This window comes from Propithecus coquereli, unplaced genomic scaffold (genome assembly GCF_000956105.1).
Source record: "Propithecus coquereli isolate 6110/MARCELLA unplaced genomic scaffold, Pcoq_1.0 Scaffold27, whole genome shotgun sequence".
Classification (NCBI taxonomy): domain Eukaryota; kingdom Metazoa; phylum Chordata; class Mammalia; order Primates; family Indriidae; genus Propithecus; species Propithecus coquereli.
Window position 1 is genome coordinate 14,678,243 of NW_012148285.1, and position 18,099 is coordinate 14,696,341.

Consider the following 18,099-nt stretch of genomic DNA (forward strand, 5'->3'; position numbering starts at 1 on the left):
GGGGACCCGGAGTCTCGGTGACCGCCCCCGGCTGGGGTGAGACTCCTGCCCCCCGTGCGCCCCCGCCCCGCTGCGCCCCCTTCTCCGCGCGCCGGCGCCAGGTGCACCCAAGCGCCCCGGGGAACGGCGATGCTTTTCGGACCCTGCAGGGGACGCTGCAGCGGGCGCAGCGAAGGGCCCTCCCCCTCCCCGCCCCCCTGGCTGCCGCCCCTCTCCCACCCGCGGGCAGCGCCTGGGCTATAAAGAGCGGCGTCCCAGGCACGCAGGGAGATTTGGACGCCCCGGCCTGGGAGGTGTGCCAGATCGAGCTCTCCCACCAGTTTCTTCTCCGCTAGCCCCCAGCTGGAGCTCTGTAAGTAGTGGTGGTCCTCCCCGGGGCAGATTGGGCGGGGGATCTGAGGGTCCTGCAGAGTATTCTACAGGGGCTGGCGACCGCCTAGGGGTCTCTGTTGGCATCAGCCTCTTAAGGACCGTGGTGAGGAGGTAGGGGTCCCAGATTTCTCATTGCTCTCTGCTCTGTCAGCCCACATCATCCTTGATTTTCCCCACGTCAGCATTTCCCAAGGTTGCCAATGAGAAGTACCACATTAGAGGTGCTCATCAAGGATACCAATGCCTGGGCCCAACTAGAATCACCAAAAACCCGTCCTTTAAAAAAAAAAAAAAACAAAAAACAAAAAGCAGGAGTCTTGGACGATTCTTGTTTCCAGGTGGATCTAGAAGATGCGCTTTCTTAGAAATCTCAGAGGTGCAGTGTTGACAATCAGCCTTCTCACTTTTATTCTAGGCACGAAAAAAAGTGCAGCTGAACTTCGCTGAAAAGTCACTTGCTGCCACAGGCAGGCGAAGTGAGGCTGCAGGTGGATTTGGACGCGTTGCTCCGTTGTGTTGAAAATGTGTTAAATCAGTTAAAAACACGTGAGCAAAGGCTCAGCAGAGAGGGGAGTGTTTTTCCTATCTAGAGGATGTCCGTGTTGATAACCCCAGGGAGATAAGGCGTGTTATGAGCCAGTTTTATGACAGTCCAGCTTTCTTCCAGACCCCACCCCTTCAAAATTTAAAAAGAAAAAAAATCTCATCCAGGTTGACCCCAGGGGCCCCAGATACCCAGGTGAACCCAAAGTCTCTGGTTACGTTCATGAGGCGCAGGTGCGTTAGGTAAGATTACGCGGGGATTGCCTGCAGTTGCCGGGACAAATTTTACTCTCGTGCCCAACCAAGCGGGCAAAAGGAGAGAAAGTGTGGCTACTGCCCGTTGAAAGTTTTCTCCTGGCACAGAGACCTGGAGTGCGGGGGATTTTGCTGCTCGAGGAAAGGTGCCGTTCAAAGCCACGCTTGTCAAGCAGCAAAAGAAAGTATTTAGAATCCCAAGGCAGGGAGCGTATAGTTGCAGTGCTGAGAACTGATAGGTTAAATTGGGAACTATCTCAGGGTTTGGCAAAGGGAAGGGAGGCTGTTAGGAAACTGCTTTGCATGGTTCTGTTTTCTTTGCAGACTTCTTCGTTTCTCTGGTTTACTTAAAGATACTATTTTAGAATTGTTTAAAGACAGAGAATTTGAAGACGCTGAACTGCAAGTTGCTGGATGGCAGGGTGTATTGAATTTTGTTGGAAGAAAAAGCAGTCTTTCCTTGCTGACTTCCCATCGAGATAGCTCCCATGGATGGAACACTTATGTGCCAGGCACTGTAGCAGCATTTGACCGAATATATCTCATTTAATCATTGGAACAACTTCATGAGGGAGGAATTATGATGCCCGTGTAGTATATAAGGCAGCCGAGGCCCAGCGAGGTTAAGTAACTTGCCCAGTGTCAAACAGCCAGAAAGTGGCTAAACCCATTCCCAGATCTACCTGATGCCAAGTTTATACCTTTGACCATGTTATCTTTTTTCTTTACCATGGACAAAAACACCTTGTTGCAGTCAGGTTTCTGGTGGGACCAAATGCTTCCAGCTAACTATTTATCATTATCTCTTTGAACAAAGCAAAAACTGACCTTTTGCAAATTTAAAAATAAAATGTGCTATTTGTCCCCTGGTGGGATGCTGATCTAGTTGAAACCAGTGACCTTAGGTGGGCTGCCGTCCCAAGAGTGCAGAATGGGAACTCACTGGGCCGTTTCTGAGAAGCCTTTGGGCTTGCCTTGTAAACATCATGTTTTTTTATTATCATGTCTGAAATAGACGCGGTATTCCGTACAAGGTATTTGTTATGGATTTGTTATCATTACTTTTCTGTGGGAGGGCTGAGATTGAGGCAAACATGCCCATTTATGGAAGCATTTTCCATGAGGCTGTCCCTGGCCCCCTCATCAGCTACCCAGCCTTGCACCGCAGCCTTGTTGGTTGTGGCTCTAGAGATTTCTCTGCCTTGACCTTCCCCTTGAGGAGCCAGTGGAGGAGCCTGGAGGAGAAGACATTTGGGAAGAAAGGGAGATCCTTTTTTCCTACCCCCTCCTATTTGGAAGTTTTCTTTTTTGGGGGAAAAATTATCTCCTCCTTTCCAAAGCTCATTAAATTCAAACCCGTGGGTTTTATGTTCTAGGCATAACCATGTAATTCTAAAATTGGATATACAGTAGATTTTTCTGGAAAACCAAGTCCAATTTTAAATCCATTGGAATCATAGAAGGTCACACACAAATTTTGAAATACCTACATTGTCCTCCTCAAACCTCAGTTTTGCCATCTGTGAATTGGGGCTAATGAGACTAGCTAATGTTTATTGAACACTTTTGCCAGGCAACATGCTAAACCCTTTGTGGGTCTTATTAAGTCTTCACAACAACCCTTTGGGAAGATACTGTTATTACTGGCTCTCTCTAACAGATATGGAGTCCAAATAACTTGCTCAACATAGCTCAACCAGCCAGTAAGGAAGACAGTAGTCTACAAACCAAGATCTTTCTAACTCCAGGGCCTAAGGGATTATTCTTTGGGGAGGATTAGATGAGATGATGTGTATGAAGGGTTTAGCACATGGTGGCTCCTGGTAAACTTCAGTGGATGGTTATTTATAGCAAACAGGACCAGAGATGTTAAGGAGCTTGCTTAGCGCAGCACAGTTAGTACTTGGCAGAACCAGGAAGCCTATCGTGTGGTCTTTCCACAAAGCAGAAACTTGCCCCAAATTTTTCTGTGATTTGTTTTCATAAACCCAATTCCTATTTGGGCTAAAAGTGGTGATTAGAATCTTCTTCTATTTTAATATAGCCACACTTCCTTACGTGGGTCAGGAATGTTACAAACTCCAGCTACATTAGCCCGTTCGTGGTTTGATAGGGTCTCAATGACATCCTTTAAGGGCTCACCTGTGATGGGGTGGCCTGCTTGCTGTCTGGGTCTCCTCTATCCACCCCTGACCTTTAAACATTTAACCATGGCCACACAATGGAGGACAGACTGAGTTTGGGTAAGGCCAGGCAAGAATTCGAGAGCTTGTATGGGATCAGAGGACAGAGGAAGGAGCTGCCCACGGCAACTGAAAGGGGAGGTCAGACATTTCTGGCTTCTATCAGGGGTTCAGGGGCTCAGGAGAAACAACCCTCCTCAAGTTTGCTGAGAAAGGACCATAGAACCTACCTGCTCACTCTTTGTAAGCACGGCTCTTTGTCTACTTATGTGAGTTTATCTGCAGGATAAATTCCCAGCGATGTAATTGCTAAATGTAAGAGCATGCGCACCTAAAATCAATAACTATTGCTAAATGGCCCTCTAGAGACATTGCAGATTTTAACTTCTAACAGTCACATATGAGACTGTACGTTTATTTTAAGCCATGCTATGGTAGAGTTGTAAAATGCAAAATACAGGGAGCTTTTAGGACCAGAAATGACCAGTTCCTGCCCTCTTCCAAAAGCATCTTCCACAGGGGGTACTGTCGCTCTTGCCAAACAAGTTCTCTTGGTTGGAAGCAAAAAATAATTTACTAATTAAAAGAACTGCTTCCTGAAGTGACTTTAAGAACAACTGGTATTCAAATGATCAGGCCAATGTCATAAGGAGGCAACAAAGTGACAGGTTCACCATTCACTTTTTCCTGTTATAGTGGGCTAGAGCTTCCTTGGGACCATGCCCTTGGGAGGTGGGGGTGAGGGGCAGGGACAAGAAAGAGATTTTCTGCTAAGAGCAAATTGGGTGTCAGATCTGGGTTCAAATTCTGACTTGAACTTTTACAGGCGAGGACCTTTCATTTACCTTTCAGGGCCTTGCTAGTCTTAGCAGGAAAGTGGGAGCAATGAATAATGCCCATCTCCTTGTGGAGATGCAGTGAAATGGCGAATGTAGGAGACGGTCTGGCCTGATACCCAGTGACCAGAAGGGGCCCAGTGGAATACAGTGGCTGTTATTGTTAATAATAATAGATTTAGAGTCCAAGTTGCCTCCTGGGGACAGTTTGGGGCCTGGAGAGCTGGTGCATTTAGAGTGCCCCGTTTGTCTCCCTGTTCCCTGCGACACATGGCGCCTCCCTGCGCCCGGACCAGTGTGTCCGCGCTGCAGAGATGCCTCCTGCTGGTAGGTTGTGTTGCAGACCAGGTCCACAGAACTTTGGTTTTGCCTGCATGGCATTTAAAATGTGAGCAATAATTTAACCTCTGGCCTCGGTCACTCTGATCTGCTCACCTGACTCCCGGCGACATTTGGGTTTGTGTCTCTGGTCCAAAATCTTGAGCTGATGGCTTGGCGGTGAAATCCCGAGGAAAGCTGTTGACCAAGCCTGACGATGTGCAAATCCTATGCTCTTTCGGCTCTGGAGTATTTAATTTATTTTTCATTAACGCCAAAGTGGAGGGAGCCACTGAGTTTTACCCCTGAGTCCCTCTGGGGAAAATAAAACTGATGGTGAAACAGGCAAAAGCAGCTGAACATCATCATTTGGTCCGATTTCAACCCTTTGACCAGGAATCACAGGTACCATAAAATGGTAGAGCTAGGCCAGCCCACCGCTGTTTTTTTCTAAATGAAAAACACAAGGCCTAGAGAGGGAGAGTGACTTTCCCAGAGTCATCCAGTGAGTCTGAGGCAGAGCTGGGGCTTGTAATTTGGAGTCCTGAGGTCTTCCGGAGGCTAATGAACAGCTCGTTTGTGCTCAGAGAACGAAGCAGTGAGTTGTTGGTAAGGACAGGACGGTGAACAGGGCTGACACACTCAGACGTGTGGCACATTGCTAATGTTGATAGTGACAGCGTCCTTGGCTTCCATCGAGACATTCAGGAGTAGCCCTGGATGGATGAGCTGTACGTGGCGTCCGTCGGTTCTGTGTAGTAATCCCAGAGATGTCCTTTCAGCTCTCAGAGCTGATGCAGGACCTTGGACGTGGGTGTTGCTGGAGAAGGGGGAGCACTCGGAGAGAAGGAACAAGGCAGGCGGAGTGTCCCCCTGGGGCTGGGCCGCCTGGCGGTCTGTCTCTGGTCCAACATGTTCACACCCCACCTGTCTGACCTGCAGTCGCCATTCCAGCTTGGAGTTGACTAAGCGACAACTACCCTCAGCTTTAACCATCTTTCCCGAGAGAGCCCTTGTTTTTACTCTAAAGATGTGGTTCTCAACTGGGGCAAGTTTTGCCCCCCCACGGGACATCCAGTAATGTCTGGAGACATTTTTTGATTGTCATGACTGAGGGGAGGGACGTGCCACTGGCATGGAGGGGGCAGAGGCCAGGGATGCTGCTAGACATCCTGCAATGCAGAGGACAGATCCCCACGACTAGCTCGGGAGCCAATAGTGCCCAGGTCAAGGAAACGCTGCTGTCCAGCAAGGGCTGCAGCAAACCAAGCTTTGCTTCAATTTAGCGCCTGGAGAGTTCTGTGTCGTGCTGTCTGATCCCAGCTGCAATTTCACAATTTCCATTCCTCACTGTGCCTCCCCGAAGGCCTGACCTAATACTTTTTGTCTAATTGTCATCACCCCAAATTTTGAAAACCCAAGGCTCTGGGTACACATGGAGGCAAGTCCTTATGACAATAAAACCAAAGTGTCTGGAGCCTTCCAGTTGCCAAGACTGGTTCATGACGGGTCCTGTGCAATGCCTGTATTTTCTTCTGTCTTCGAGTTTTCTGCAAAGAAGGTAGACAAAGCATAAAAGGTCTCTACAAATATATCTTTATTCAGATTCCTCTGTAACTAGCCATACAATGATGTGCAAATTACTTCTCTGTGCCTCAGTTTCCTCATTTGTAAAGGAGGAGTAATTGTATCTCTTCTAGGGTTTTTGAGGGGATTAAATGAGATCATAGCTGGCACTCACTACTAGCATTGGTGTTATTAATAGCTAGGCTTACTGAATTTCTCAAGGGCAAATCCGTGGCCAAATGTTTTGGGATCCCCAAGTTCATAGGCATGAAGTAGCTTTCAGATTTCAGGATCTGCCAGGGGGAACTTAGACTTCCTGATGCGTGATTCTGCATCTCAGTGAGGGGGAGGGAACATGTAGCACCTTCCGAATGGATTTCACCAGAGGACCGTGTTCGAATCGCTTCCCAACCTCCCAGATATCTGAGGATCAGGGTTCCAAGGAACACATCCTAGAAAGCACCATTCTAGCATGAGCCTGGGCTTCTCATGCCTCGTCCTGCTCTGTTTTGACCAAAGCAGATTTCACACATCATAGCTGTCGGAGGCATCAAAGCCGGGGAAGCCAGCCTGCTCCGGTCTCTCCTTTTTTGGATAGAGACCGAATCTTTGCGCTTAATCTTGTTTGTGTTTTTAAGTCCTAGATTAGACAGAGTCCCTGGCAGTGGGGATTTGTGTATCCTTTTATTTTTTTGTGGTGGTGTGTGTGTGTGTGCGTGTGCGTGTGCATGCTATTTTTTCTTTTAAGGCAACTTATCAACATGGCAATTAGAGCCCACTTACTTGTCACAAGGCTTGGACTAAATAACTCTCCTGGCCCTCTTAAGGTATAATTGGCTACCGTTTTTTTTTTAATCCTCTTATTGCACAATAATATAAATATACTTAATACTACTGAACTCTACACTTAAATGGTTAAGGGGGTAGATTTTATGTTGGGTGTATGTTACCCCAATTAAAGATAAAAGGAAGGAAAAACGAAGGGTACTTTACATCCAGAAAAGCACATACCATGGATGTGTAGCTTGATGAATTTTCACAAAGTGAACACACTCGAGTGACTGGCGCTCGGACCAAGACACAGAACATCAGTTCCCCATGTCCCCTCGTGGTCTATCCCGGCAGTCACTGCACCCCAAGGGTAATTCCTTAACTGACATCTGTCACTGTAGATTTGTTTTGCCTGGCTTTGGACCTCATTGAAACAGAATCATAGAGCACGTGCTTTTTGTGACTACGTTCTTGTGTCTGTGAGATTTGTCCTTTTTGTGGTGTGGAGGTGTAGTTCATTAACCTGATTCGGGCCCATTCAGGGTGTTTATTATGTACCAGGCACTGTGCCAGGCACCTTAAAGGATTGGTTCATTTACTGAGAATAGTCTACTGAGCTTCTGACAAGCCTGTCAAGCCGGTGTGGGAGGCAGAAGGACACAGGTTCCAGAGTCAGACCTGGGTTCAGATCCCAGCTCTGCCACTTCTTAGCTGTGTGACCTTAAGCAGATTCCTTCACCTCTCTGAGCCTCCGAGTCACAGGCACAGAAGTGGCTCGATATCTGTAGGTGCAGCGGACTATGAAATCCAGCTCCTAAGGCTGTGGTGATGTTGCTTAAGGACACTGCGTGTGATGGATTTAGCCTGGGGCTGGGGGGTGTCTGTAGTTGGGAATGATCACTGTGAGTGTTCAGAAAACTCGCCCCTCGGTATGATATACCGGCCAGATGGGAGATGGTGCCATATCTACATTACTGCCAAGTAGAAGATAGTTTATAGATTTTATGTGGTTATATTGTTTCTTTTAAGAAGAAAGGTCAAACATGTGCAAAAGTAGAGAGACCAGTATAACACCTCCCCCGGGACTCATCACTCAACTTCAACAACTGTCAACACATGAGCCGATCTGTTTCCTCTCTACACTCTGATTGTTTTCGGATAAGCCCCAGATACATCATTTCATCTAGACATACGTCCCAATGGCTCTAAAAGTTAAGGACTCTCTGAGTTGATGAAATCACAATACCATTTTTCACACCAAAGAATGTAACAAATTCCCTAATATAAAAATCAAATCAGTGTTCGCATTTTCCTGCTTATCTCGTAAATTTCTCTTTGAAGGGAGAGCTTTCAAATAACATTCGAGCTTTTTCTAACGACTACATTCAATGTCTCAAATTTTTCCTTTTAAGAGGTAGCTTTTTTAAAAATGCAAAACATACCTTTATTTCTTTTTTCCCCCCGCCCTTCCCTGCCCCTTATACCTTTATTTCTGATTTGCCATATATGTTGGGGGGGGGGTTCCTTTCCTTGCCTCTGTCAGTGTTTTTCTTCCTTTGCACCTGTTACACTTTTTCATTATAAAAAATTTGAAACATGTGCAAAGGTAGAGAGACCAGTCACTCAACTTTGGTAATTATCAACACTTGAGGCCAATCTTATTTTATCTCTACTCCCTTCCATTTCTCTTAGGAGGCTTCATCTCTCTCTCAAGGGATTATTGGAGAATTTGCCACGTTCCCTACTTTGCTTCCTATTTAAACTAACTTTGGTTATACTATTAAAGAAGACACATACATGGCTGCTCAGAGCCACCATGAAAACATTCCACAGTAGCAAATGCTTTCTGTTAGGAAGGGGCAAAGTGGTTTCGGGTAATAGAAGGCACCTGGCATAGACTGTTTTGTCTAACCTCATGTCAGCCCTGGGAGGTGCCCACTACACCCCACTAATAACACAGGATAAAGGCGAGTCTCAAAGATCCGCGTGAATTGGCCAGAGCGCCCCATTCTGCAGTGGCAGGATCACATTTGAACTCGAGTCTGGTTTCAAGGTCTGGGTATCTTTCTATCACTGCGGGGTATGTTGCCTCACAAGAAGAGGTAACAGTTCAAACTTTATTAACACCAGTGAACGTGTCCTTTATTTAGGCTCAGAAAAATCTTTTAGGTTGATGAAGATGCCCCATATTTTTGAAATGTTTTCACTTCCTGTTTGCTTTTGCTTTTCTTTCGATATCTCTTAATTTATAGGTTCCCTTCTTCTTGTTTGTATTTTATTTGATAAGGAAACAGAGTCATTTGGCCTATAGTTCCTCACTTTTTGGACTTTACTGCGTTATTGAACACATTGCCACATCAGAAGGAAAAATTTTTTCCTTGGGGCCACGGTGTTTTATTATGAAAACAGAATAAAAACTTTGAAAACAAAACTATCCTTTCTAATTGAATGAAAAATTTGTTATTTTGTTATTGTTTTCTATGCATGGGTTATAGGCAACTTGAAAAGTAGTTCACACGGCTCCAAAGGTAAACAGACACATGAGTTATATATACTTCACGAGGCGTCGGGCTCAAAACCAGCATGAGTTAAATACAGCTCACCTGGCAGTTGATGTGTTAACACGTTCTCCCATGCCCCGTGAACAGACAATTAGATCTGGAGGCTTTATCAACCTCAGTCGCTCCTCCCAACCCCCTTTTCTTTTTTGCAAGAATATGTCATTCGTGGTGTTGGTGGCACTTCCCGTGACATCCCATTTGGAGGCACAGAATGTCTAATCAGCTTTCTCTCCTTGTGAAGATTAATTAGTAGGTTTAGGCGCTATCACCCTGATCCATCCCTTATAAGTTTCCCCATCAGCTTTTCATCAAATACAGGCGGTTTCGCAGCGGGGAACCTGGACCAGTATCATTAGCATCACCTGGCAACTTGCTGGAAATGCACGTTCTTGGGCCCCACCCCAGACCTACTGACTCGGAAGCTGACGCACGAGGGAGGCTGAGCACCACTGGTCTCATGGTTTGAACAACCACTGACAGTCGTTGCCAAGGCGTATTATTTTATTAGGGCTTACTAAGTCGTTGCATTTTAGTTTTGCTGTTTCTCCCCCATTTGTTAGCTGGAATTCTTCCAAGTAGATGGGAGTATTTTTCAAGACCGCATAAGTGGAGTTAGGAGCAGGATTCTGTTGATCTGATGATGACCTAAGCCAAGTGCAATAATGATTTTAAAATGCAGGAAAGGGGATTATGAAGCCTCGGACAACATGTGTTCTTTACAAATCGTTATTTCACTTTCTGAATAAGTGAAGTGATTATTCAGATTTAGGGAAATGATTTGCTCATTTCTTCAGCCTTTCCCCCCCCTCTCCCCTTATCAGCTACTAGATCAGGTCTCCCAGGAGAAATCACCTTCCCTTCTGAGCAAAGCAGCTTCTGGTTTTTATTATTGTGATTTTCACTGCTGGAAGAAGAACAGTAGGTATTGGAATATCTGTCCCTTCCATTCCACCTTTGCAAAATCTGCTCAGGAGTTGACCGCGGGGCTCTGGGGGCCTAGCGGTGCGATGAGGGGTTTATTCTATGTCTATGGGATTTGGGGCCCAAGTGTGGGGATTATCTTGGTGAAGTCAAAGGAGCTGTGAATTCTTTTCTGCTGAAGTAGGAATGAATGTGAACCACACAGTAGATCCTGGTGGCTGTGCATCCTAACTTAACCGGTGACTTAGTTCTTAGGAGCCCGGCAGCAGCAGGTGGAGGGGCCGGATGGGGGCCAGTGTCATTAATACCAGGGCAGTGCCTGGTCAGAGGGTCAGGACAGGTGACTGAACAACAGAGCTTCTCACCACTGCACCTCTGCTCAAAAACACATCTGGATAACAGGACAGATGATGTCAGTCCATCGCCAATGGGTTCTGCTTATGGAGAGGACATTCAATGTCATTCCATTCCAATTATTTATTTACTCTGAGGAACAATTTATATAGGAAAGGCAAAATCAAGATTTTCATTTTCCCCTCTTTACCAGTTTTTAAAATAATGCATTGGTTCCTCAGCATCTTGCGAGAATGACAATGAATTTCTAATAATCATTGTAAACACATGGATTTAAACGTATTTGCCTTTCAACTATTATAGTTATCTTCTTGATATCAAACCATCCCCTATTTGACCAGCTAGGATCATAGTATAATATTTCAGTATGCAGTTTTATAGACTTCTAAAAAATGTACACACATACATACAAGAAAGACTTTATTATAAATAATCAGCTTTATCGAGGTATAATCTACACAGAGTAAAAGTCCCCAACTTTAAAAAAAAAAATATTCACCGATTTTTAAGTGTACAGCTCAATGAGTTTTGACAAATGTATAGAGTTGTGTCATCACCACCAGAATCATATGGAACATTTTAATCGTCCCAAAAGTTGTTTTGTACCTGTAGCCAGTTGGCTCCTTTCCCTGCCCGTGGAGACTGCCAATCTGCTGTCAGCATAGTTGTGCCTTTTCTAGATTTCTATATTGATGGAGGGTCATAGAGCACAGGGCCTTTGGGGTCTGGCTTCTGTCACTGGGAATAATTGTTCTGAGACTCATCTATTTTATTCCTGAACAGTATTCCATTTATATACGTTGTATTTAACTTAAAAGTATATCGTAAGCATCTTTGGTCAAAGGTCACCTATTTTTCCATTTACATGAAATGTCCAGAAACATTGAATGTATGTATAGAGGCGGAAAGTAGATTAGTGGTTGCCAGGGGGTGGGGACCTGGAGTTTCTGCAGACTGGCAAGAGGGAATCCTTCTTGAGGTAATAGAAATGTTCCAAAATTTATCATAGGGATGGGTGCACAACTCTGTGAATTTCCTGAAAACCATTGAATTGTATGTTTACCATGGGAGAATTTCGTGGCATATAAATTATACTACAATAAACATGTTAAGAGAAAAATCTTTGGCATAAATAAAAGTCCACATCTTAAATATTTAACATAATTATAGCATTCTAGAGAATGGACATCCCACAATTTAACAAGGTACCCACTGAAGGTCATTTAAGTTGCCAGCTGATTTTGCTGTTCCAAACAACACTAAATTACACATCTTCTATGTCTGTTAGTACTCGTCTGTTTCTGTAGGCTAAATTCTGAGAAATGGAACCGCAGGTGAAGAGGTATGCATAGTGTTTGAGGCTCTTCTACCACTAAGGGTGTAGTATGCAGGGGACTGTCTTCTAAGCTCTGGACAACACTGGATACCAGCAATGGTTTTCATCTTAGCCAGGCTGATGGGTGAGAATCAACATCTCGTTGCTTTAGTTTGCATTTCTTTATTACCAGTGAGATCGAACATCTTTTTCATATGTGTATTGGCTGTTTGAAGGGCTTTATAAAAATGTCTATTTTTCTTGATCATAAATTTAATAAAAAGTCATAAAAAGACAAATATGACAAAAATACATAACAGAAAGTACACTTACGTTCCTAGCAGCATTATTCACAATAACTACAATGTGGAAGCCATCCGAATGTCCACCGACGGGTGAATAGATAAGTGAAATGTGATATGTCCATATAATGGAATATTATTCATTAATTTTATTCTTCAAAGGAAATTCCAACACTTGCTACAACATAGATGAAACTTGAGGACATTATGCTAAGTGAAAAAAGCCAGTCACAGAAAGACAAATACTGTCTGATTCTACTTACACGAGGTGCTTATAGTCAAACTCATAGAGAAAGTAGGATGGGTTGCTAGGAGCTGGGGGAGGGAGAATGGGGAATTGTTTAACAGGTACAGAGTTTCAGTTTTGCAAGATGAAAAGAATTTCGGAGATGGATGGTGTTGATGGTTGTGTGTGAATATACTCAATACCACCAAGCTATATACTTAACAATGCATATATACTTAGTAATGGGTAAGAGGGCAAATTTTTTATATGTATTTTACCCCAATTTTAAAAATTGGGGGGAAAAAACAAAATAGAAAGCAAAATTCCCCTCACAACTGTACTTGATAAGAGCATATTTCTGTATTTATTTTGCCTATGTAGACTCTAAATATTTTAAATTGAAAATGGGCTATTATATCTACTGTTTTACAATTCCCCCTTTTATTTTTTTAGAGCTTTGAGATGTAATTCGCATGCCATACAATTCACCCACGTAATTGTACAATCCGATGGCTTTTGGAGTATTCACAGTTGTGCATCTTTACTACAATGAATTCTAGAACACTCGCGTCATCCCAAAAAGAAACTTGCACCCCTTACGTGTCACCCTCGAATTCTCCCCCAGCTCTTGCAACCACTAATCTTCTGTTTCTGTGGATTTGCCCATTCTAGACATTTCACTCAAACAGAATAGTGTGGGTTCCTTTGTGACTGGCCTCTTTCGCTGAGCATGACGTTTCAAGGTTCGTCCACGTTGCAGCAGGCGTCTGTACTTCCTTCCTTTTATGGCTGAATAAAATCCACCGTGTGGATATCCCACATTTTGTTTATCCATTTACCTGTTCATGGACATTTGGGTTGTTTCTGCTTTCTGGCTTTTATCAATAATGCTGCTATGAGCATTCAGGTACAAGTTTTCGTGTGGACATATGTTTTCATTTGTCCTGTGTATACACCTAGAAGTGGAATTGTTGGATCGTCTGGTAGTTACACGTTTAAGTATTCGAGGACCCTCCTTTTATTTTGCAGTAGACAATTGGACTTGGATGTTTTTCCATGTCAGCACATGTAGACATACTTCTTGCTGCTTAACCACTGGGAGTATTTCACTGCGTGAAAACCCCATGGCTTCTGAATCCAGTTCCATGTTGACGGACATTTGGGTTTCTTGATTTTTGCTCTTATGGGCACTGATGCAAATCATTTCGGAAGGGCCTTGGGGTTGTCTCCATTCTTTGACAACATAAACAATACTGCAGGAAGTATCATTGTATTTTGTAGGATATTTCTTCAGACCGTGTTCCTAGACATGGTGAGGTGACAGATTTATCTGTCTTGAGGACAAGGTTTGGCCCGATTCTGACGCTGTCACCTTATTCCACAGGGGACCAACCAGGCATCATGGCACAGAAGGGCCAACTCAGTGACGATGAGAAGTTCCTCTTTGTGGACAAAAACATCATCAACAGCCCAGTGGCCCAGGCGGACTGGGCTGCCAAGAGGCTGGTCTGGGTCCCCTCAGAGAAGCAGGGCTTCGAGGCCGCCAGCATCAAGGAGGAGAAGGGGGATGAGGTGGTCGTGGAGCTGGTGGAGAATGGCAAGAAGGTCACAGTCGGCAAAGATGACATCCAGAAGATGAACCCGCCCAAGTTCTCCAAGGTGGAGGACATGGCGGAGCTGACATGCCTCAATGAAGCCTCCGTGCTACACAACCTGAGGGAGAGGTACTTCTCAGGGCTCATATATGTGAGTATCTCGGGGCACTCAGTTACTTCCTCCTGGGCTCCTGCCCCCGTAAGGAAAGGAAGCATTTAGAAATGTGTTTGGAGTCTGGGTGGGGGGGCTGAAGGTTTGATCAAGGGAGATCGCAGGATGAGGTGGGATCGTTCAGACATGGGTTCACATCTCAGTCCTGCCCTACCTGCTTCTGTGACATTGAACAGGTTATGTAACCTCTTGAAGCCTCAGTTTTCCTATCTGTAAAATGGGAATTGGGCCAGGTACAGTGGCTCACACCTATAATCCTAACACTCTGGGAGGCCGAGGTGGGATGATGGCTTGAGGTCAGGAGTTCAAGACCAGCCTGAGCAAGAGCAAGACCTCGTTTCTGCAAAAAGTTAAAAAATTAGCCAGGCGTGGTGGCATGCACCTGTAGTCCCAGATAGTCAGGAGGGCTGTATAATCTATCATGTGAATGTACCATTATCTGGTCTTCTTATGGATATTTCAGAAGGGGTTATGGTGGCTTTTTTAAAGAGCCAGGCAGAAGGATCGCTTGAGCCCAGGAGTTGGAGGCTGCAGTGAGCTAAGATCACACCATTACCCAACAGCCTGGGTGACAGAGCAAGACCCTGGGTGTGTGAGTGTGTGTGACTCTCAGGGCACAGGTCCCTTGTGGGCTTGGACCAGCTCCCCAGAACAAGAGGCACATAGATATCCCCATGATGCCAGACCGGTGGGCAGAGGTCACCTCTCCTCTCTGAAAGGGCAGGCTAATCCGTTGGACAAGTTATCTCATTTCTCTGAAACTTTGTTTCCTTCTCTGTAAAATGGACACAACATTAGTACCAGTGTCATAGAGTGGGTTACTCTAAAAAGAAAGCACTTACACTTCCTGGCACATAGTAGGCACTCAGATAGTTAGGTGTCATGTGACAGGTCTTTGCTGTTCTCGTGATCGTTTTCATTGTTACGAGCCAGAAGTTCTCAGATCCTTTGCAAAATCGTGGAAACAGTCACCTCCATCGTTACGTCCTTTTGGTCCTGCCCTGTAGGTTTTGCCAAGTGAAAGTTACAAAAATGTCATCTCTACAAATGTGCTGCCAATTTTTTTCCTAATTAGGAAAATAAGACACGTTCACTACGGAAAACTTGGAAAATCCAGGAAAGCTTAGTAAACACAAAAATAGTCCTCACCCAGAGATGGAGGTGCGTTTTTCGTCTTTCTTCGCGAGAATGCTACATGTTCACGTATTTAAAAGCCTACTGTGCGCGTGTTTAGTGACTTGCTCTTTTTCCCAGGTACTAGTCAATGATGAGCATTTCCACTTCTCAGCCCCAGAGATAGCCCTTATGGGGCTGTATAATCTGTCATGTGAATGTGCTATTATCTGGTCATCTTATGGATATTTCAGAAGGGGTTAAGGTGGCTTTTTTAAAGAGCCAAAGGGGAAGAAGGAGTGACTGATAACTATTAAATACCTCCTCCGATCCAGGTACTGTGCCTTGATGCACTTTATCTCATTTAATCCACACGACGTCCTCCAGGTTATGTCTGCTCATCTCCTTTCACAGGACAGCGAGCTGAGGCCCAAGGGGTAAGGCCCGTCCTCACTTCCCGAAGTAGGGAAAGTCTCTCGTCTGTGGCACTCGTGTGGACGTGTCATCCACCTGGGCTGCTGGTGCACGGGGCCTTTCTCAGGAGCCCAGTCTGCAGGGGCCAGAGAGAAAATGGGGCTCCGTGGGGCCCAGGTCTCCCATGCAAGATGCGTCATCTGCAACCAGCGAGGGCCTCTGTATTGGTTTCACCTGCTGTCCTCTCGCCTGGTGTTTGAACCCAAAATAGAAATCAAAAAAAACGAGGGGCTTATGAAAGTCCCGAGACCCAGAGTATCATCTGACAACAGATTAAAAAAAAAAATGAATCAAAGCTTCAAATTCCTGCCATGCTTCTCTGGACAGATTAGATTAAAATCCTTTCAGCCTCGTGCTGATGCGCCCGTTCCTGTCTCATTCCGCTCTGGTCAGTTTAATCACTTAATAGAAAGCCTCATCCATGATGGAGAAGATAGGGAGGGAAAGGGGGTCTGGGGGGAGGTACAGTAAGTCACTCTCCCGGCCGCGTGGCAGAATGCGTGACTCTTGTTAATAGGTGGGTGACGAGGTGACGCTGAGCCCACGGCCGTGGCAGCCGGGCATGCCTGACTTTGCCCTCAGTGATGAGAACTTTCCCTCTTTTCTGCAAGGCTCACCTCAAACGATGGGCCTTTGAGAAGGTCCTGGCAGACCTCTTGTCCTCTTGGATCTAGAAGCGTCTATAGATGCCAGAGGAGCTTGTTGTCCCAGATGCAGGTTCTGGGCTCAGCAACGTCCAGTGACTTACTTGGGCTGCCGCGGGTCATTCAGAGCACACGGGGCAGGAGCGTAGCTCTGATTCCTGGTCCCAGGCTCCCTCGCTCTTGTAGACACTGCCTTTGGCTGAGTTCTCTCTGCCTGAAATTCTTCACGGACCGCTTAACCAGTCAGCTCCGGCCCTGGTGTCTTGCTAGGGGAGGGGACAAGGGATTCAGGAGGAGGAAGCTCAACAGGTGTGGACCTGCTCCGTGCCAGGTACTGTCCTAGGTCCTCCCCAGTCCGCTTTGTCCCTCACGACTACAGTGACGGTGAAGCTGATACCCCACTCTGCAGATTAGGCGACCGAGGCAGGGAGGTAATGCACACGTAGGAGGGGACCTGGGTTCAGACTCTGGCCCTGTCTGTCACTCTCCTGCTTCTCTGTGCGATAACGAGTCAAAGAGCCCAGTTCTTGCCCGTAATTGCTTTACAATTAAGCGGAGGAAGACGAGATGCACCCGAACTAGAGGCAGATCCATGACATAGATTCTAAAACGTGGGATTCTACACTCAGCACCTGCAAACGGGCATTAGGAAGTCTGGAAGCTCTCGAGATTTTAGGAACGATTTGTGCATATGTGTATTTTTTCTGGGCAGAGGGTCTTAGCTTTCATCAGACTCTTGGGGGAGCCTGTTATCCTGACGATAGTGATAGTGGCTGCTAGTCATTCAAAATTGACCATGTTAAGAGTTTATGCTAATATATTATTACTACTACTATTATTTTCTTTATGTAAGAAAGATATAGTCTTATTCCCTTTTTTGCTGATAACAAAAAATTTGGCTTAGAAAAGTTAAATAACTGGATGGGAAACAGAGGTGGGCCTCAAACTCAGGAAGGCTGGCCCCAGGACCAACGTTTTGTAACTGCAATTTCATTGAACGCTTTCCATGACACTGTGAGACAGATGCTCTTGCCCCGTTTTAGAGATGAGGACACTGGGGCTCAGATGTGCTGAGTCCCCCTGCTGGTAAGCGCGCAGAGCTGGGATTCGGACAAAGTCTGTGTGAGTCCAGGGCCGGGGTGACAGCCCGTGATGATAGAGGGCCCCTAGGTGACAGGAGGCTTAGAGCAGGAGGTGATGGGTGTGGACTGGGGCAGGTGGGGTCAGTGCCACAGGTGTCGTTAGCCTTGAGTTGGACATACTTTAAGTGCATAGCAGGAAGGATTCTAACCTTTCATTGTGATTGTTTGAGCACCACCTATGAGCCGCTGGCCCAAAGTGAGTGATTTTTTTTTTTAATGGAGTTAATTTGATATATTCTAAAAAAGATAGCTTGACATTTTATTGTGAAAAAGGAAAAAAAATTGATAATATCCTAAAAAAGAAAAGAAAATCTCAGTTTCTGGCATTGCTTGAAAAAGCAGAGGACCTGGCAGCCCGGACCCAGGGCTCGAGGCAGCAGTCCCTGCGAGATGGGCCCCCTCTCCCTTGGTTGCCTGGCCCCTGGGGCCGAGCGCT

General features: G+C 45.6%; 1 protein-coding gene across 1 annotated transcript in view; it reads left to right on the forward strand.

Moving 5' to 3' along the window:
- Positions 1–269: 269 nt before the first annotated feature.
- The window catches only part of LOC105812997 (myosin-11-like), a 55,562-nt gene continuing 37,732 nt past the window's right edge, over positions 270–18,099 (forward strand). The window contains exons 1-2 of the mRNA XM_012647558.1: positions 270–352; positions 13,908–14,269. Coding sequence (XP_012503012.1) covers positions 13,925–14,269 — 345 coding nt within the window. The 5' untranslated portion in view covers positions 270–352; positions 13,908–13,924. The remainder of the gene's footprint in view (positions 353–13,907; positions 14,270–18,099) is intronic.